General features: G+C 43.5%; 1 protein-coding gene across 1 annotated transcript in view; it reads right to left on the bottom strand.

Annotated features, from left to right (window-relative positions):
• The window catches only part of UTRN (utrophin), a 615,035-nt gene that overhangs the window by 373,201 nt on the left and 226,184 nt on the right, over positions 1 to 15,650 (bottom strand). The window contains 3 exon segments of the mRNA XM_075064018.1: positions 824 to 996; positions 3,074 to 3,262; positions 7,022 to 7,198. Coding sequence (XP_074920119.1) covers positions 824 to 996; positions 3,074 to 3,262; positions 7,022 to 7,198 — 539 coding nt within the window.

Here is a 15,650-nt window from a genome sequence, read left to right as displayed (position 1 = left end):
CCAAACCTAGTCTAACGGAATTTGCTCTTGCAAGTAGTTGAAACAACTTAAGTCCAAGTCCAGGCTCTCTCACTAAACTTGGCTGTTGCTAAGTTTCCCTGCAGGAAAAGCCCAGTTACCTATACAATAGCTATTGTTCTTCAAGATGTGTCGTGTACATGCCTAATACACTCATGTTGGAGACCTTTTACAGCAGTACCACTAAGCGGTGCATGATGCGTCCCTGCTCTCCTCATGCTCTAAGTTTAAGGCATGCCTGCCTCCTCCCTTTCTGCTCTGTCAGCCCACTGCAATGTGCATAGTAGAAGGGAAAGTGGGAGGGTTGTGGAACATATAGGTGCACAACGTATCTCAAAGACATGCAGTTACTGTACTAGTAACCATTTTTTTCTGATAATTCAACCCCATGCCATCAAGGAGAGAGATTGGAAGCTGGGATGCAAAGATTTGGCCTGCTTCTGAGACAGGAGATTCTTGACGAAAGATAAAGTTATCAGTGACCAAACAGAGAGCTAAGGTAGGTCCATGAACCAATATTGTCTTGGTCACACCTGGACCATGAGGATTAATGTTACTTTGTCTCTTTTCAGTTTCCTGAGTATCCTTGGAATGAGAGGAACTAGAGGAATGCACAAAAAGATGACAAAATGACTGGACTTTGGTCCCAGCGAGATCAATAAGCTTGTGCCTGCAGCTGACCGAGATGGACCCTCAGACTTTGGTAGATACATCTGTTACCAGAGTTACAGCTGGCTCTGGGGGGAGAAATGGAAGTCCTTTGCACTTGCATTAAAATATTCCTACAAAAATCAAACAGACTTACCACTTCCGATCATTGTACATCCTATTAATTCTGTCCCACTCTGCATTCAGCTGTGTTAGTGCATCTCCTATTTGAATTGCTTCAGGTCCAGATGCTTCCAGTATAACATCAGGTTGTTTCTCATGAATGACTGCAATCTGGTCCCCAAGTTTGTCCAAAACATCTTTTATATTCTACAAGCACAATGATGGTACCAACCCATTAGTAAAGTCAACACCAGCAGGAAACAAGAATAGTCAATAGCCCAGTCAAAAAAACATTGTGAATATTGCCAGGTGAACACCCAGAAATGGAAGACACTGGCTATCATGGGAAGAACACCAACAGTTGATAAATCAACAGAGAAAAACTGTTTTCAGTTGCACCTTTTTAATCTTCTATCCCTTCCACAAGTTTATAAGAGGACAACATACATATTTACAGCCAAGCAGTTTTTAAGTTAAAGGAACAAGAAGTATTAGAATGAACTTCACTTTTTCTCTTCTTTTGAACAAAGATTGCACTCGCAGTACACTTAAGGTTAATTTTTCTGTTTCTTCCTCATCTCATCAAAACTTCCTTTGAAGTCTCATTAAGAAAAGGGGTAGTTTAAATTACACCCCGCACAATTTCTGACATACCCAGAATGGCATTAAAGTAATGTGAACATTTTAACTTTAAAGGACAAAGAGATTTCAGAGTTAATACTGCCAATTTCAAAACATATTGCAGTATTGTGTCTAGGTGTTCCAGAACCTTACAGAGTTCTGGCACTATTCTGAGACTTCTCCATGATCTAGATACAGTGGCATATGGGTGAAACTGCAGATTTTATCAATTGTAATTTCATTATTTTCATAAATTCCATACACTTCTGCATGCTATTTTTCTTCCAAAATGTATTTTAAATACTGCAAGATTGTCAAAAAGAAAAATGTATGGGACACTATTACCTAAAACTATGATGAGCCTTTTTAAACCCATGCAGTATTACTATCATCACTGGAATTCCTCCTTTATGGGTGCACATATACAGCAAGGAGGGAATAGGGACTGAAAACAGCATGATCATCAAAATGAATCGAGACACTCCCTAACAAGGCATGATGTTATAGTGATGTATACTTCTGAAAACATTTGGGTGAGCAATAGTAATTGCTTTTCTCAGTGAAATAGTTCAGTTATTTTAATTCTCCCTTGCTCCAAAAACTAATAAATAGTACTAGCCCAGGAGTCCTCAAACTGTGGTCTGTACAGAGCTGGTGAATCACATGCTGCTAGCTCTTTCTCCTTGTTTCCAGCTGCTTTTATAACACTTTGCTAAGAAATTACAAAGAAGCACGAGACATGTATACAAGCAACAGGCAACAAGCAAAAGTAGCAGTCAGCCTAGCTACCTCTTTTAGGGGACATCGCTACAAAGAGAAGCTTGTACAGTGAATGGGAAACATCAGTAGGCAAATAAACGTGCATGGAACAGAGATGTAGACGTGAGATGAGGAATGAAATTAAAAATAAAAGGAGACCAGGTATAAGTTTCAAAAACTTTCCAAGTAAATGGGACTTAGACCCCCTGAGTATCTAATTCATTTCTGAAAATAGACTTAAGTGCTTTGGAAAATTTTACCCAGCAAGTTACTTTTTCAAAAACAAAAATTAATGGATGTGAGTAGTCCCACTGACTTCAACTGGGATGAGCTATGTGCTTAAGTGCTGAATTGGGACAAGAGTATTTTTATGCTTAAAGTTAAACATGTGGTTTGCTTACTCAAACCTTACTTGTAGTAAGCTCAGCTATGAACAAATTCTTTCCTAATGCTTTTCCAAATAAGTAACGGCGGCAGTTACTAAAGGGATACATGTATGAAATCATGGTTGAGACAGTGGAAGGGAAGTTGACCCATTAGGCTCTCTCTCTTTAAATAAGGTGTTGATCACACTATGAAAAAAATTGGAATCCCTGTAGCAGTCAATATTTATAAACAGACAACTATAAAATTTCACTGAAAGAAGAAAACGACTTCTCACGTCTCTACTTTCCATTTCAAACTTGAGTGTTCCAAATTGAGAGAGAAAATATGCACTGGCATATGACAGTTACCAATAACAGCTATAATGGGAAAGACAAGTAGGATTTACTTATTTTTTTTCCACATGATATATATTGAACCACTATACTACACAAACTGAAAATGTAATCACTGAATCATTTCATGGTTTTCATCCCTTTTTGTTGCTCTTTTAGCAATACAGTGCTTCAATTTGCAATACCTTCAATGAATCGTCCTGTGTAGAGAAGTCCTCATAGACACCAGTGGTTAGCTCTGGTGCATTCAGCAACAGTTCAACATCAGCCATGGCCAGCAAAACTCTGTTAATTTCAACAAGGTATTCAGTAGGGAAAGGAGAGGCCCTAATTCCTGATGGATAGTTGCCTTTTAACCTCAGGACTGGGATTGCCTAAAGAAACATAAAAAGTCATTTAATTATTTATTCTTCTCAATTTAACACATTTTGGAAAAAAGGAAATCCTAAACAAAAGGCTACTGTTACAAATGAAAAATTTCTCCTATATTCAGAGTAGGCATTTTCTAAATTAAAACTAAAAAACAGAGTTTTTTCTAACCTTTCCAAAATTACCCAATCCCACAGAGGGCCATCAGGATTATACCAGCAATTAATTTAATTTTTTTTTTTAAATCCTTTTAAAACAAAAAAATCAATCTTTTAGTTCTCCCACCTTCATTTTTATACCTCATGCCAAAAGATATAACTCTTTCTCCCTCGACTCATATTTACAGGAAACAAGAGATAGTCTCTGCTTTCCTGGTTGTCAGCGCTTTACTGAAGACAAAACAGAGTTGTAAATTTACTCCAGCACATCCCACCATTTTTCCTCCCCCAGTCTTCTTAGCACTTTTTGCTCCCAAAAGTATTTTTAAATATCCTCTCATAAGTCTTAAGCTTTGCATGAGATGACTAAGACCCTACAAAAGATTTAAAAGCATGTGAGCACTTTTCCAGCAATATTCTTGTTGAAAGGTGCTTACATGGTTTCTAGCATCATAGCTGGTGCCTCACTTTCCCTCATAATGCCAAAAAACTGTGCAACTGAGTTCCATGTTTGTATGCATACAGTATCCACTGTATCCATTTTGCAGCCACAAGAGATTAGTAACTTCTGGGGCCTCTGGAATCATCTGATGTGGTTCTATAGACCACAGTCTATATGGGTTGAGTTCCCAGTTAACAGAGAGGGAAGCACTGGAGGTAGTAAAATGTGGCTTTCTTCTATGGCATATGATATAGATGACTGGAGAGTTCCTGGAAATTAGCTCCAGGTAGCCTAAGTTGCATTGTTGGCATGTCTGGCAAAGACAGTAGTCACAGGTATATAAAATAATTTTCTGTGGGCTGAAACATCGTGGAAATAGTGTCCTGTTTCAAAAGTTTGTTAATGGACAGAGGACACTGTGTTGCCATCACTGAAAACACCAGACTTAACATCAACCGTAAAAATTAAAATCTTGCAATGAACATTCTCTGCTTCATCTGGTGTATTTATAACACACTATCATGGTTACAAGAACCAAATGAATTGAGAACACTGCATGATGGCACAATGAGTATCAGAACTCTAAATCTGCAAGTTCCTTTGTGTTTTGAGCCAATGGCTTAGTAAGGAAATTGGAGAGGAAATGAAAGAGTTCTCTCTTATAGGTAAGAGGTTGTACCAGTATACTGAAGTGCCTACAGAATCAGTGTCCTGTTTGGACTCCAATTCAATGCCAAATCTACCTGTACCTTTTAAAATATATAAAATAGTCCCACACTGTACTTTGGGAGCAGCAGGGGAGATAAGGGTGAAGTGATGCTGAGTGCAATCTTCTAAAAAGTGTTCTTTTTAATGACAGTAGAAAGAACACTAGTAACTTCAATGCCTTTAATTAATCACCTCCACTGCATTCTGTAGACAGTGAATAGATCACTCTTAGTATTAACATTAAGTGTTGCTGTCAGTTAGCATGATGGTAGAAACACATAGATGGTAGAATTCATCTAAATTTTCATCCTGTGTCTACCACTCTATATAGAAACAATGAGAAAAATTCCAAGATATTCTAAAATCCATGATTGGGTTTTTGGTAAGCTCACTTCAGGTGTTCAGCAAGCAAAGCAGAGTAATTAACTACATCAGTAACAGCATGAAGTGGCATTTTTTCTTTCGTTAAGCTATTAAAAGTGATTTTCAGAAAATGCCTCTACTTACAAAAGGTCTCTTCTGCAGTTGGGTCTACAATCCTTAGAACAGTATTGAGGAAGGTCAGCTTTTTGTGCTCCTCTGAAAATGGACAGCCCAATTGTTCAATCTCAGGAAGATTGAAGGAAAATTGGCAACTTTTGCAATTGATTTCTGCATAGCTGCTGTTCATCAGTGACATTTTGCATTTTCTTCCTCCCATTGTGCTACTAAACCTCTTACAGTTGCCAAATCACTCAAGCAACATCTGGCCTAGTCATCATACACTACCCAAATGTACTTCAATTGTCAGTGAGACAAACAGCTCTTCTTTTCCCTGGAGATAATAATTCTGTGTTTGATCAATAGCAGTAGCTGAGAAAACATGCTTGGGTCTTTCACTCTATGAACCTGTTAAGCTTAAAGTTGTATTCAATGTCTGGATGTTTCTGGGCATGCATCCGACGAAGCGAGTATTCACCCACGAAAGCTCATGCGCCAATATGTCCGTTAGTCTATAAGGTGACACAGGACTCTTTGCTGCTTAAACATGTTCAAATTAATTAGAATCCAGTGGGCATAATTTGTGTGGTCAAGAGTAAAAGAAGCACAGAAGAAGCTCAAGTCAGGGCATCTAGCTGTTGAATGAAGTTTCTCTCAGGTACTGAACACTTCTAAGGAAGGATGCCAAATTGCAGTGCTAGCAGTGTACTGAAACTGGAAACATCTGGATGCTGCCATGAGACTACTAATTCATATGTTATGTCTCAGCCATTTATCATGCACACAAAAAAATCATGATGTACAAGCACAAAATTGGCTCTAATGCAATTGAGAGCATAATTAGAACACAGGGGCTTAAAATAATCATAAGAATGGCCATACTGGGTCAGACCAAAGGTCCATCTAGTCCAATATCTTGTCTTCCGACAGTGGCCAATGCCAGGTGCTCCAGAGAGAAAGAAAAAACCAGGTTATCACCACGGGACCCATCCCCTATCACTCATTCCCAGCTTCTGGCAAACAGAGGCTAGGGATGCCCATTCTGGCTAATAGCCATTGATGGACCTATACTCCATGAATGTATCTAGTTCTTTTTTAACCCTGTTATAGTCTTGGCCTTCACAACATCCTCTGGCAAAGAGTTCACAGGTTGACTGTGCGTTGTTTGAAGAAATACTTCCTTTTGTTTGTTTTAAATCTGCTGCCTGTTAATTTCATTTGGTGACCCCTAGTTCTTGTGTTATGAGAAGGAATAAATAACACTTCCTTTTTTAACTTTCTCCACACCAGTTATGATTTTATAGACCTCTATCATATATCAGGAATGACCTTTGATGCAATATTACAATAGTGCACGGCACTATTAGAAAAAACTCACAACATATGCATATGCTGATTGCGTAATTCTGCCTGTCATGACTGACAGATCTAGAAAATTTATAACCATGGGCATGCTACTATTTTCAGGGTGTTCCTATATGTTCATTTTGTTCACATGCTTTATTTTTCACCAACTTAAGTGATTTAATTCTGAAGACATAGATCCGGTTCTCTTCTGCAGCCATGCAGGCCTCCCTGGCCTTGGAACCAGCGTGTTTCTGCTGCAGAAAGAGAGGCAGTCTCTTTGCATCATCTGCAAAAAACTCAAGAGCTTTGCTCTCTGCAGGCTCTTTCCTCAGCAGTGCACAAGGGGTGGGAGAAGACTGGGAATAGACAAATGCCTAAAAGTCACGTAGGACCACTAAGGTGCAGTAACCCCCATGCTGTTGTTCTGCAGCTACTTCCATAGCAGAGGATGTAGGATACTACAGATTATTGCAGCTGCATGCTAGTATGCACTGGCCAAATGCAAGTCTCTGGATGTCATTCAAATGGATAGTTCTTTTGATTTATCTTCCTGTCCTGCTGCATTATAATATACAACTGTTTACTGTCGGGGGGTGGGGAGGGGGGGCAGGAGAGAGACACACACTTACCTGGGGTTTGAACTGCATCTGTTGACATGCAGCAAACTGGGTTTCAACTTGTTGCCAGCGCTGACACACACTGGTGTGCTCTGCTTCCCCAACTGGGCCATATTGGGACAGGTTGCTGCTTTTCTTCTGCAAAGCAGTGAATTCCTCACGGTGCTGTTCAAGCTCCTGAAGCAGTTCCTGCAGAGTACACCTAATTACAGCTGTCTGCAATCACTGAAAAGTTATTTCCCCCTTTCACACATCATTCAATGGGTAAACACACCAGAGTGGTGTATGCATATTACTACAGTATTGCTTTATAAATTCAGCTTTTCTCCTCCTTAAATGTGGAGATGCAGAACAAACAAGGCCTAGGGAGGAAAAAACGGTTACTCATCTTTCTGTAACTGTTGTTCTTTGAGATATGTTGCTCATATCTATTCCAGTTAGGTGCTTGCGCCGTGTGCACAGATATCGGAAACTTTTTCCCTAGCAGCTACCCATCGGGCCGGCTAGGGAGCCCCCTAGAATGGTGCCAATATGGCATTCTAAGACCCTGCCAGCCCAACCCCCCTTCAGTTCCTTCTTGATGGCTACTCCGAGAGAGGGAAAGGTGGGTGGGAATGGAACAGATATGAGCAACACATCTCAAAGAACAACAGTTACAGAAAGGTGAGTAACCGTTTCCTCTGCTTTGAGTGCTTGCTCATATCAATTCCAGTTTGGTGACTCAGAGGTGGGGTCAGAGTCAAGGAACCACAGATTGGAGGGTCACTCTGCCAAAGGTCACACCATCCCAAGAGTGCCGAACGATGGCGTAGTGGAATGTGAAGGTGTGAATGGAGGCCCACATGGCAAACAGAGGAATGCAGGGGCAAGATTAGAAAGGCAAAGGCACAAAATGAGCTCAAACTAGCCAGGGGAATAAAGGGAAACAAGAAGACTTTTTATCAATACATTAGAAGCAAGAGGAAGACCAAGGACAGGGTAGGTCCACTGACTCAGTTGAGGAGGGAAAACAGTAACAGGAACTTGGAAATGCAGAGATGCTTAGGATTTCTTTGTTTCAGTCTTCACTGAGAAGTCTGAAGGAATGTCTAACAAAGTGATGCTTATGGGAAAGGGGGTAGGTTTAGAAATAAAATAAAAAAGAGAAGTTAAAAATCACTTTCAGAAAGTTAGATGCCTGCAATATCAGGGCTGATGAAATGCTCTAGAATACTCAAGAGTTAATAGAGGAGCTATCTGAGCTTGCTTTATCTTTGGACAAGTAATGGAGAGGAGAGATTCAGTAAGACTGGAAAAGAGGCCATATAGTGCACATCTATAAAAAGGAAATAAAACAACCCAGGAAACTAACAGAACAGTTAGTTTAACTTCTGTGCCAGGGAAGCATAATGGACAGTATTAAGGAATCATCTGCAAAACACTTGAAGGTGGTAAGTGTATAGGAATAGCACAGCATGGTTTTGTAAAGAACAATTCGTGTCAACCAATTGATCGCTTCTTTGGATAGGATAACGAGGTCTTTGTGGACAAGGGAAGCAGCGGTGGATTGGGTATACTAGACTTTAGTAAGCATTTGTACGGTCCACATTGATATCCTTTATCGATAACTAGGCAAACACATTTAGATGGCGCGCTTACTATAAGGTGGGTGCATACGGGCTGGATAACTACTCAGGTAGTTTATTAAATGGCTCCATCCTGCTGGAAAGGTATAACAATGGGGTTCTCACAGGGTACTTTTTTTGGACAAGATCTGCATTCAATATCTTTTCAATAACGATTATGTTGTTCTTATGTTCATATCAACTTCTATGTTGTATAGAAGAAACGTTATATTTTTGCTGACGTATACCAACTGGGAGGATTGCAACTGCTTTGTGAGGAAAGGGTCAAAATTCAAATGATTAGGACTAATTGGAGAAATGGTCTGAGGTAAACGGAATGAAGTTCAATTATAGACAAATGCAAGTGCTCCACTTAGAGGAGAACAATCAGTTTCACACATACAGAAAGGGAAGAGATGTCTAGGAAGGAGTTGGCAGAAAGAGATCTAGGGGTCATAGTGCCACAAGCTAAATATGTGCGTCACAGTGTGATACTGTTGCAAAAAAAGCAACGTGATTCTGGGATGCCATTAACAGGTGTGTTTGTAAAGCAACAGAGAAGGTCATTCTTCTCGCTCTACTCTGCATGGTTAGGCCTCAACTAGAGTATTGTCGTCAGTTTTCTGGGCACCGCATTTCAAGAAAGATTGGGAGAAATTGGAGAGGTCAGAGAAGGCAACAAAATGAATTAAAGGTCCTGAGAAATGACCTATGCAAGAAGGCGAAAGATTGGGATATTTAGTTTGGAAAAGAGAAGACTTTGAGAGGGACATATAGGCAGTTTTTCAGGATCTAAGGGTGTCATCCGGAGAGGGAGAAAATTTTACCTTAGCCTTTACCATGACAGAACAGAAGGCAATGGGCTTAAACTGCAGCAAGGGAGATTTAGGTTGGATATTAGGAAAAAGTTCCTAACTGTCAGGGTAGTTAAACACTGGAATAAATTGCCTAGGGAGGTTGTGGAATCTCCGTCTCTGGAGATATTTAAGAGTAGGTTAGATAAATGTCTATCAGGGATGTCTAGACAGTATTTGGTCCTGCCATGACGGCAAGGGACTGGACTCGATGACCTCTCAAGGACCCTTCCAGTCCTAGAGTCTATAAATCTATGGTAGCCCTGCAGATTTCCTGGAGAGGAATGTGTGCCAGGAAGGCAGCTGATGACACCTGAGCTCTCGTGGAGTGAGTCATAAAAGCAGGCGGAGGGACATTTGCCAGGTTATAGCAAGCACGAATGCACCCGGTGATCCATGAAGATATTCGTTGGGAGGAAACCAGAGCACCTTTCTTCCGCTCCGCAATAGTGGCAAACAACTGGGTTGTTTTACGAAAAGGCTTTGTCCGGTCTATATAGAAGGGGAGTGCCCTTCGAACATCAAGAGAATGCAGACGCTTTTCACAAAGGTCAGCATGCGGTTTTGGGTAGAAAATGGGTAAGGAGATATCCTGGCTCACAGGGAAGCAGGACACCACTTTTGGTAGAAAGGCCGGGTGAGGTCTTAGCTGAACTTTATAAAATATGGTATAGAGCGGGTCACACGTGAGATCCTGTAGTTCAGACACCTGATGTGCAGAAGTGATGGCCACTAGGAAGGCGACCTTCCAGGAGAGAGAGAGAGAAGTGAGCAGGAGGCCAGCGGCTTAAAAGGAAGGCCCATAAGGCAAGAGAGGGCCAAGTTAAGTTCCCATGCAGGGAAGGGTGGCCTTCGTTGGAGGTTGGATTTTCTCCAGGCCTTTAAGGAAAAGCCACACAACCGGGTGTGCAAACACGGGGCACCTGGTCGCGCCTGGGTGAAATGCAGAGATAGCTGCGAGGTGGACCTCAAGGGATCCAAAGTCTAGGCGCTGGTCCTTTAGGAATATCAGGTAGCCCAAGATGCACGGAATTTAAGCCTGAAGTGGGGGCACCTGCCACTGAGCGCACCAGCTGGAAAACCTTTTCCACTTGGCTTTATAGATAAGCCAGGTTGACAGCTTGTGACTTTCAAGAAGCACCCGCCTTACCGAGTCTGAACAGGTGCGTTCAGCCTGGTTTAGCCACAGATCCTTCAGGTCGTGAGGTGGAGCAACTGAAGGTCCTGTTGCAGATGACCGTGGTTTTGAGAGATGAGTTCAGCGCTGAGAGGGAGACACAGGGGAGCCTGGATTAACAGGTCCAGCAGGAATGGGTACCAACACTGACACGACCAGGCAGGAGCTACCAGAATGACATCTGCCTTGTCCCGGCGGACCTTGAGGAGCACCTTGTGTACCAACAGAAACAGAGAGAAGGCATAAAGCAACTGACCCAACCACGTGATCTGGAAGGCATCTGCTATCAAGCCCGGGCTGTGACCCCGGAAGGAACAGAAGACTGGGCACTTCCTCTTGGACTGTGAAGCGAACAAGTTGACTCGGGGAAACCCTCAGGTGCGGAAAATGGAACTAAAAATATCCAGACGTATTGACCATTTGTGAGTAAGAAAACACCTGCTCAAGTTGTTCGCCAGAATATTCTGAACACCGGGCAGGTACGAGGCCTGAAAGTTGAAGGAGTGGGATAAGCAGAAGTCCCACAGAAGGAGGGCTTCTTGGCAGAGCAGCGATGACCGGACTCTGCCTTGCTTGTTCAGGTAGAACATGGCCACGGTGTTGTCTGTTAGGACTACTACGCAGTGGCCCTGCAAGTGGAGGAGAAAGGCTTGGCACACAAGGCGAATCGCCCTGAGCTCTTTTGATGTTGACGTGCAATGACAGCTCGCTCTCGTGCAATAAGCCCTGCGTTGTCAGCTTCCCAAGGTGGGCCACCATCCCAGGGCAGATGCGTCTGTGCCCAGGGTAAGGGTGGGTAGGGGGGGATGGAACAGGGCCCCAGCACCCACCATCCAAGGATCCAGCCACCATAGTAGGGAGTCGAGTGTGCACTTCGGGATCGTGAGGACCGTTTCTAGACTGTCGCATCCAGGTCGGTAGGCTGAAGCCAAGCACGTTTGTAGCGGTCTGATTCTTAGTCTGGTGTCCTGCACCATGTAGGTACAGGATGCCATGTGACCCAGCAACTTGAGGCACTGCCTTGCTGTGGTGGTGGGAAACTTACAGAGGCTGGTAATTATGCTTGCTATAGCCAGGTGCCGTGTTTCCGGAAGGAAAGCCCTCGCTTGGTTTGCATCCAGGAGTGCACCTATGAACTCTATTGTTTGAGTAGGTGCAAGGACGGATTTGCTGACACTTACCATGATACCCAAGCGAGTGAACGTGCCTGTGATTAGATGTACCTGAGACCGGACATGATAGTGAGACTAGCCCCGTATAGACCAGTCGTCGAGGTACAGGAAAACGTGCATGTGGTGTCGGCGACGAAAGGCTGCCACGACCGCCATGCACTTGGTAAAGACATGAGGGGCTGTGCACAAGCCGAACGGGAGGGCTGTAAACTGATAGTGCATCTTGCTCACCACGAACTGGAGGAAACATCTGGGGTAGAGTAATTGAAATGTAAGTACGCATTTTTCATACCGAGGATGGCATACCAGTCTCCCCGATACAGTGAGGGAATGATAGTGGCTAAGGAGACCATACAGAACTTCAGGTTGACGATGTACTTGTTGAGCTCCCTGAGGTCCAGAATAGGTCTTAGGCCTCCCTTTGCCTTGGGGATATGGAAATAGCGGGAATAGAAACCCTTGCCCCATAGCTCCTGAGGAACTTCCTCCACTGCCCCTAGGGCAAGGAGGGATTGAACCTCCTGAATGAGGAGTTGCTTGTGAGAAGTGTCCTTGAAGAGGGATGGGGAAGGGGGGTGGGATGGTGGGACGGTATGGGCTGCCAGTTGGGTGCTGGGGGATCTTGGCCAAGGCTCCCCGGGCCCAACTGGGGAATGTCCGAGAACCCTGAAGCTCTCTCCAACCTGTCAGAAGGGGATCGAGTTTACGACGGCCAAGGAAGAGCGGTGCGCAAGTGAAGCAAAGGTGGTACTGAGTTCCTTGGTAGGTGCAGGTCATGCTGGGATCGGTGCTGGGAGGCTGATCGCGACCGCAACCGGTGCCACGCTGAAGAGAAGCACCGCAATAGAGAGCGATGCCACTCTGGTGACCAGTGCCACGATGGAGTGCGGCGACGGGCTGCAGGCCGGTGCGACAGTTGATGTGGGGATCAGAGTTCCATACTGCATTGGTCCAAATGGTGCCACGAGGTTGCCGATCGTGACCAGGATATGGAGCAGGACCATGACCCAGCAATCAATAACGACCTCAGGAACAGCTCCAAGGATCAGGACTGCGAGACCAGCACCGTGAGTCTAACCTCTCCCAGGCACCTGAGACAGGAGTCGTGGGGGTCGCCCGTAGGCATGGGCTTGTCGCAAAAGTTGCAAGACTTGAAGCCCTGGGACAGCATGCCCCAGAGCCCTGCAGGGCAGTCATTGATGGGACTGCCCTCAACTACTAAACTACACTTAACGCTATAGGAAACACTTAACGCTAACTAATAATTAATCGACAATCAAAATAAGAGAAGCTAGGGATAAGTGGAGCACTTGAGACAAGAGACCACTGTTCCAACAACTGTCATGGGTGGTAAAAAGGAACTGAAGGGGGGGGTCAGGCTGGCAGGGTCTTAGATAGAACATCATATTGGCGCCACTCCGGGGACTCCCCAGCCGGCCCAATGAGTAGCTGCTAGGGAAAAAGTTTGACATCCGTGCACACAGCACGCGCACACACCTAACTGGAATTGATATGAGCAATCACTCGAAGAACAGTAATTTCTGCCTCACATAATTATGTCTCTTGCAACTTGGCTCACTCCAACTAAATCTCATATAAGCCTGGTGTTTTTCTTTTTAAAAGAATCATAAGCACGGAAGTTTGGCGCCCAACATTTTTATCTTGAGCACCAAAAGATAAAAAGCAAATCAAAGATCAAGCGGTAGAGCTATTGCCTCGGGAAATGTGACTGGATGAGCTAATTGCCTTTTCCATCACTAATTTCACTGCTGAAAAGGCAGGTTTATTAAACATTTTGACCCATATTCTCAATGATATCTAAGGAGTCTAACCCTTATTTCCCTTGATAGCAATAAGCACCTAAATACCTTTGAGGATCTGGGCATTTCTCTTTACAAAATACACATCTTCAATATGAATGGGGAATATGTATTCAGAGCATGTTCATCAAGCTTCCACTGTATTCCCATCTTTGCAAATAAACATCCTGCTGGTCAGGGAAATCCAGCATTTCAAACCACTCTTGCCACACACACTGATTTCTGGCAACAGACTTTTTCATTTGAGATTGCTGTGTCCATTTTACCTGCTCATTTGAGTTCAATCAGAGCAGTCAGTGAGTGCACAAATTTGCTACTTAACTACTGCAAAAGAAATTGCCCACATTTACGAAATCCTGAGGTCTTTTTAAGTATACAGAATAAAAGGAAAAATGGAGAGCTTTACTTAACTATGAGAGAATATTACTTAAGAGACTCTAGTGATTGTGTTCTGACCCAATTAAATGTCAACACCAGTTTATCAGGAAGAGAACAGCATGGGTACCAGCAGCAAATTCCCTTCCAATCTTTAAAATGAACATTTGTTCATGTCAAATAATTTTCTAAAGCTTGGGGGTGGGGGAGGGGAGTAATTAGTTTGAGATCTATGTTTACTTGGTCCTACCACAGTAAGGATGCTAGACTAGATGATGTCTCAAGGTCCCTTCCAGCCCTACATTTCAATGATCTCTGGAAGGGTAGCCAGACTGGATTTATTTTGAAGTACATTAAAATGCAGCCTTGTTTGTCTGTATAACATTTTGTCGGAAATTACATTTCCTGGCACTGAGTGGAAGCAGTTCTTCATTCCACAAGGAGACATGAGACTGTTGGTTTACGCTTTTGGGGCTTGCTTCCTCTCAGAGATTCTGTCTCAGGAATGCACAGTATAGAAGAATCCAGAAATCTGGAAGAAACTCTTGGGTGAATGGTGAAGATTTGAGATCTGTGCTGAGAGGCCCCTACTCTCTTTCCTGTTCAAACCCATTTGGACTCAGTGTCTGAAAGGGATATGAGCAAGGTGAAAGATTACAATGGCTCACCTCAAGAGGTTCCCTTTAGCTATTAGATTTGTCCTCTGTTTGATGGAAGCCTTAAGAGGCTCTTGGTAGAGTACGAGCGCTGTCTGACATGCAGGGAGATCTCAAGCACACCATGAAGTAAATCTAGTCCCATTTTAAGATGGCTTGTCTCAGGGTGCCTGCCTCCTGGTGCAGCAGTAAACCCAGATGGGTTATGCATATAGGCAGGAATGATTAATGAAGTACCTGATAGAGCAACCAGATACAGGTTCGGCAAACTTAGAGTCCATAATTAACAGCCCAGTGATTCCACAGGTACACAATAGAACCTTAATGATTTAAAATGTCCATCTAAAGGGGATTACCATTAATGTGACCCTGAAGCCTTAACGTAGCTATCAGGATATACAAAGTAGCTAAGGACAGCAGACAAGCTCTTATAACCTTATTGCATCAGCTATCTATGACAGCCATGAGGCACTAACTCTAAATGACATGTATCACATACATATTTTAGGCTACATTGGTCTGTGGCAGGGTATGGTAAAACCCTCTTTAAAGCTCTGCCAAAATGCTGGCTGCAGTCTGCTCTCTGGCCAGGAGGCCTGGTGTAGAGATGCAGGTACTCAGCAGGGAGCCCAGCTGCAAGCCCTAAGGAAGGCTGGCTTAGAGGAACATACTGAGCTAAGTAGTGACAGCTGGGCTGAAGCAGGAGAGGGCTTTAAAAGCCCTGGGCAAACCTCAGTGAGGAGGATAGCCTGAGAGGAGACAAGAGGGCAGTAGCTCTGTCTCCTTACCAACAAGGAAACCTCAAGGGCCAGAAGACCCTGGGGAGAGTCCGTGGAGCACTAACTGTTGGGGGATCTGGGAACTGCACGAGCACTGTGAATAAAGACACTTGAGTAATCCAACAAAAGAAGGAGTGAACACACTATCATACTAGCCTAAACACAGGCTGCAGGCACAAAAGTGGGAGAGCCTGCACGGGACCC

Source organism: Chelonoidis abingdonii, chromosome 3 (genome assembly GCF_003597395.2).
Source record: "Chelonoidis abingdonii isolate Lonesome George chromosome 3, CheloAbing_2.0, whole genome shotgun sequence".
NCBI lineage: Eukaryota > Metazoa > Chordata > Testudines > Testudinidae > Chelonoidis > Chelonoidis abingdonii.
This window is presented reverse-complemented; position numbering and strand designations above follow the sequence as displayed.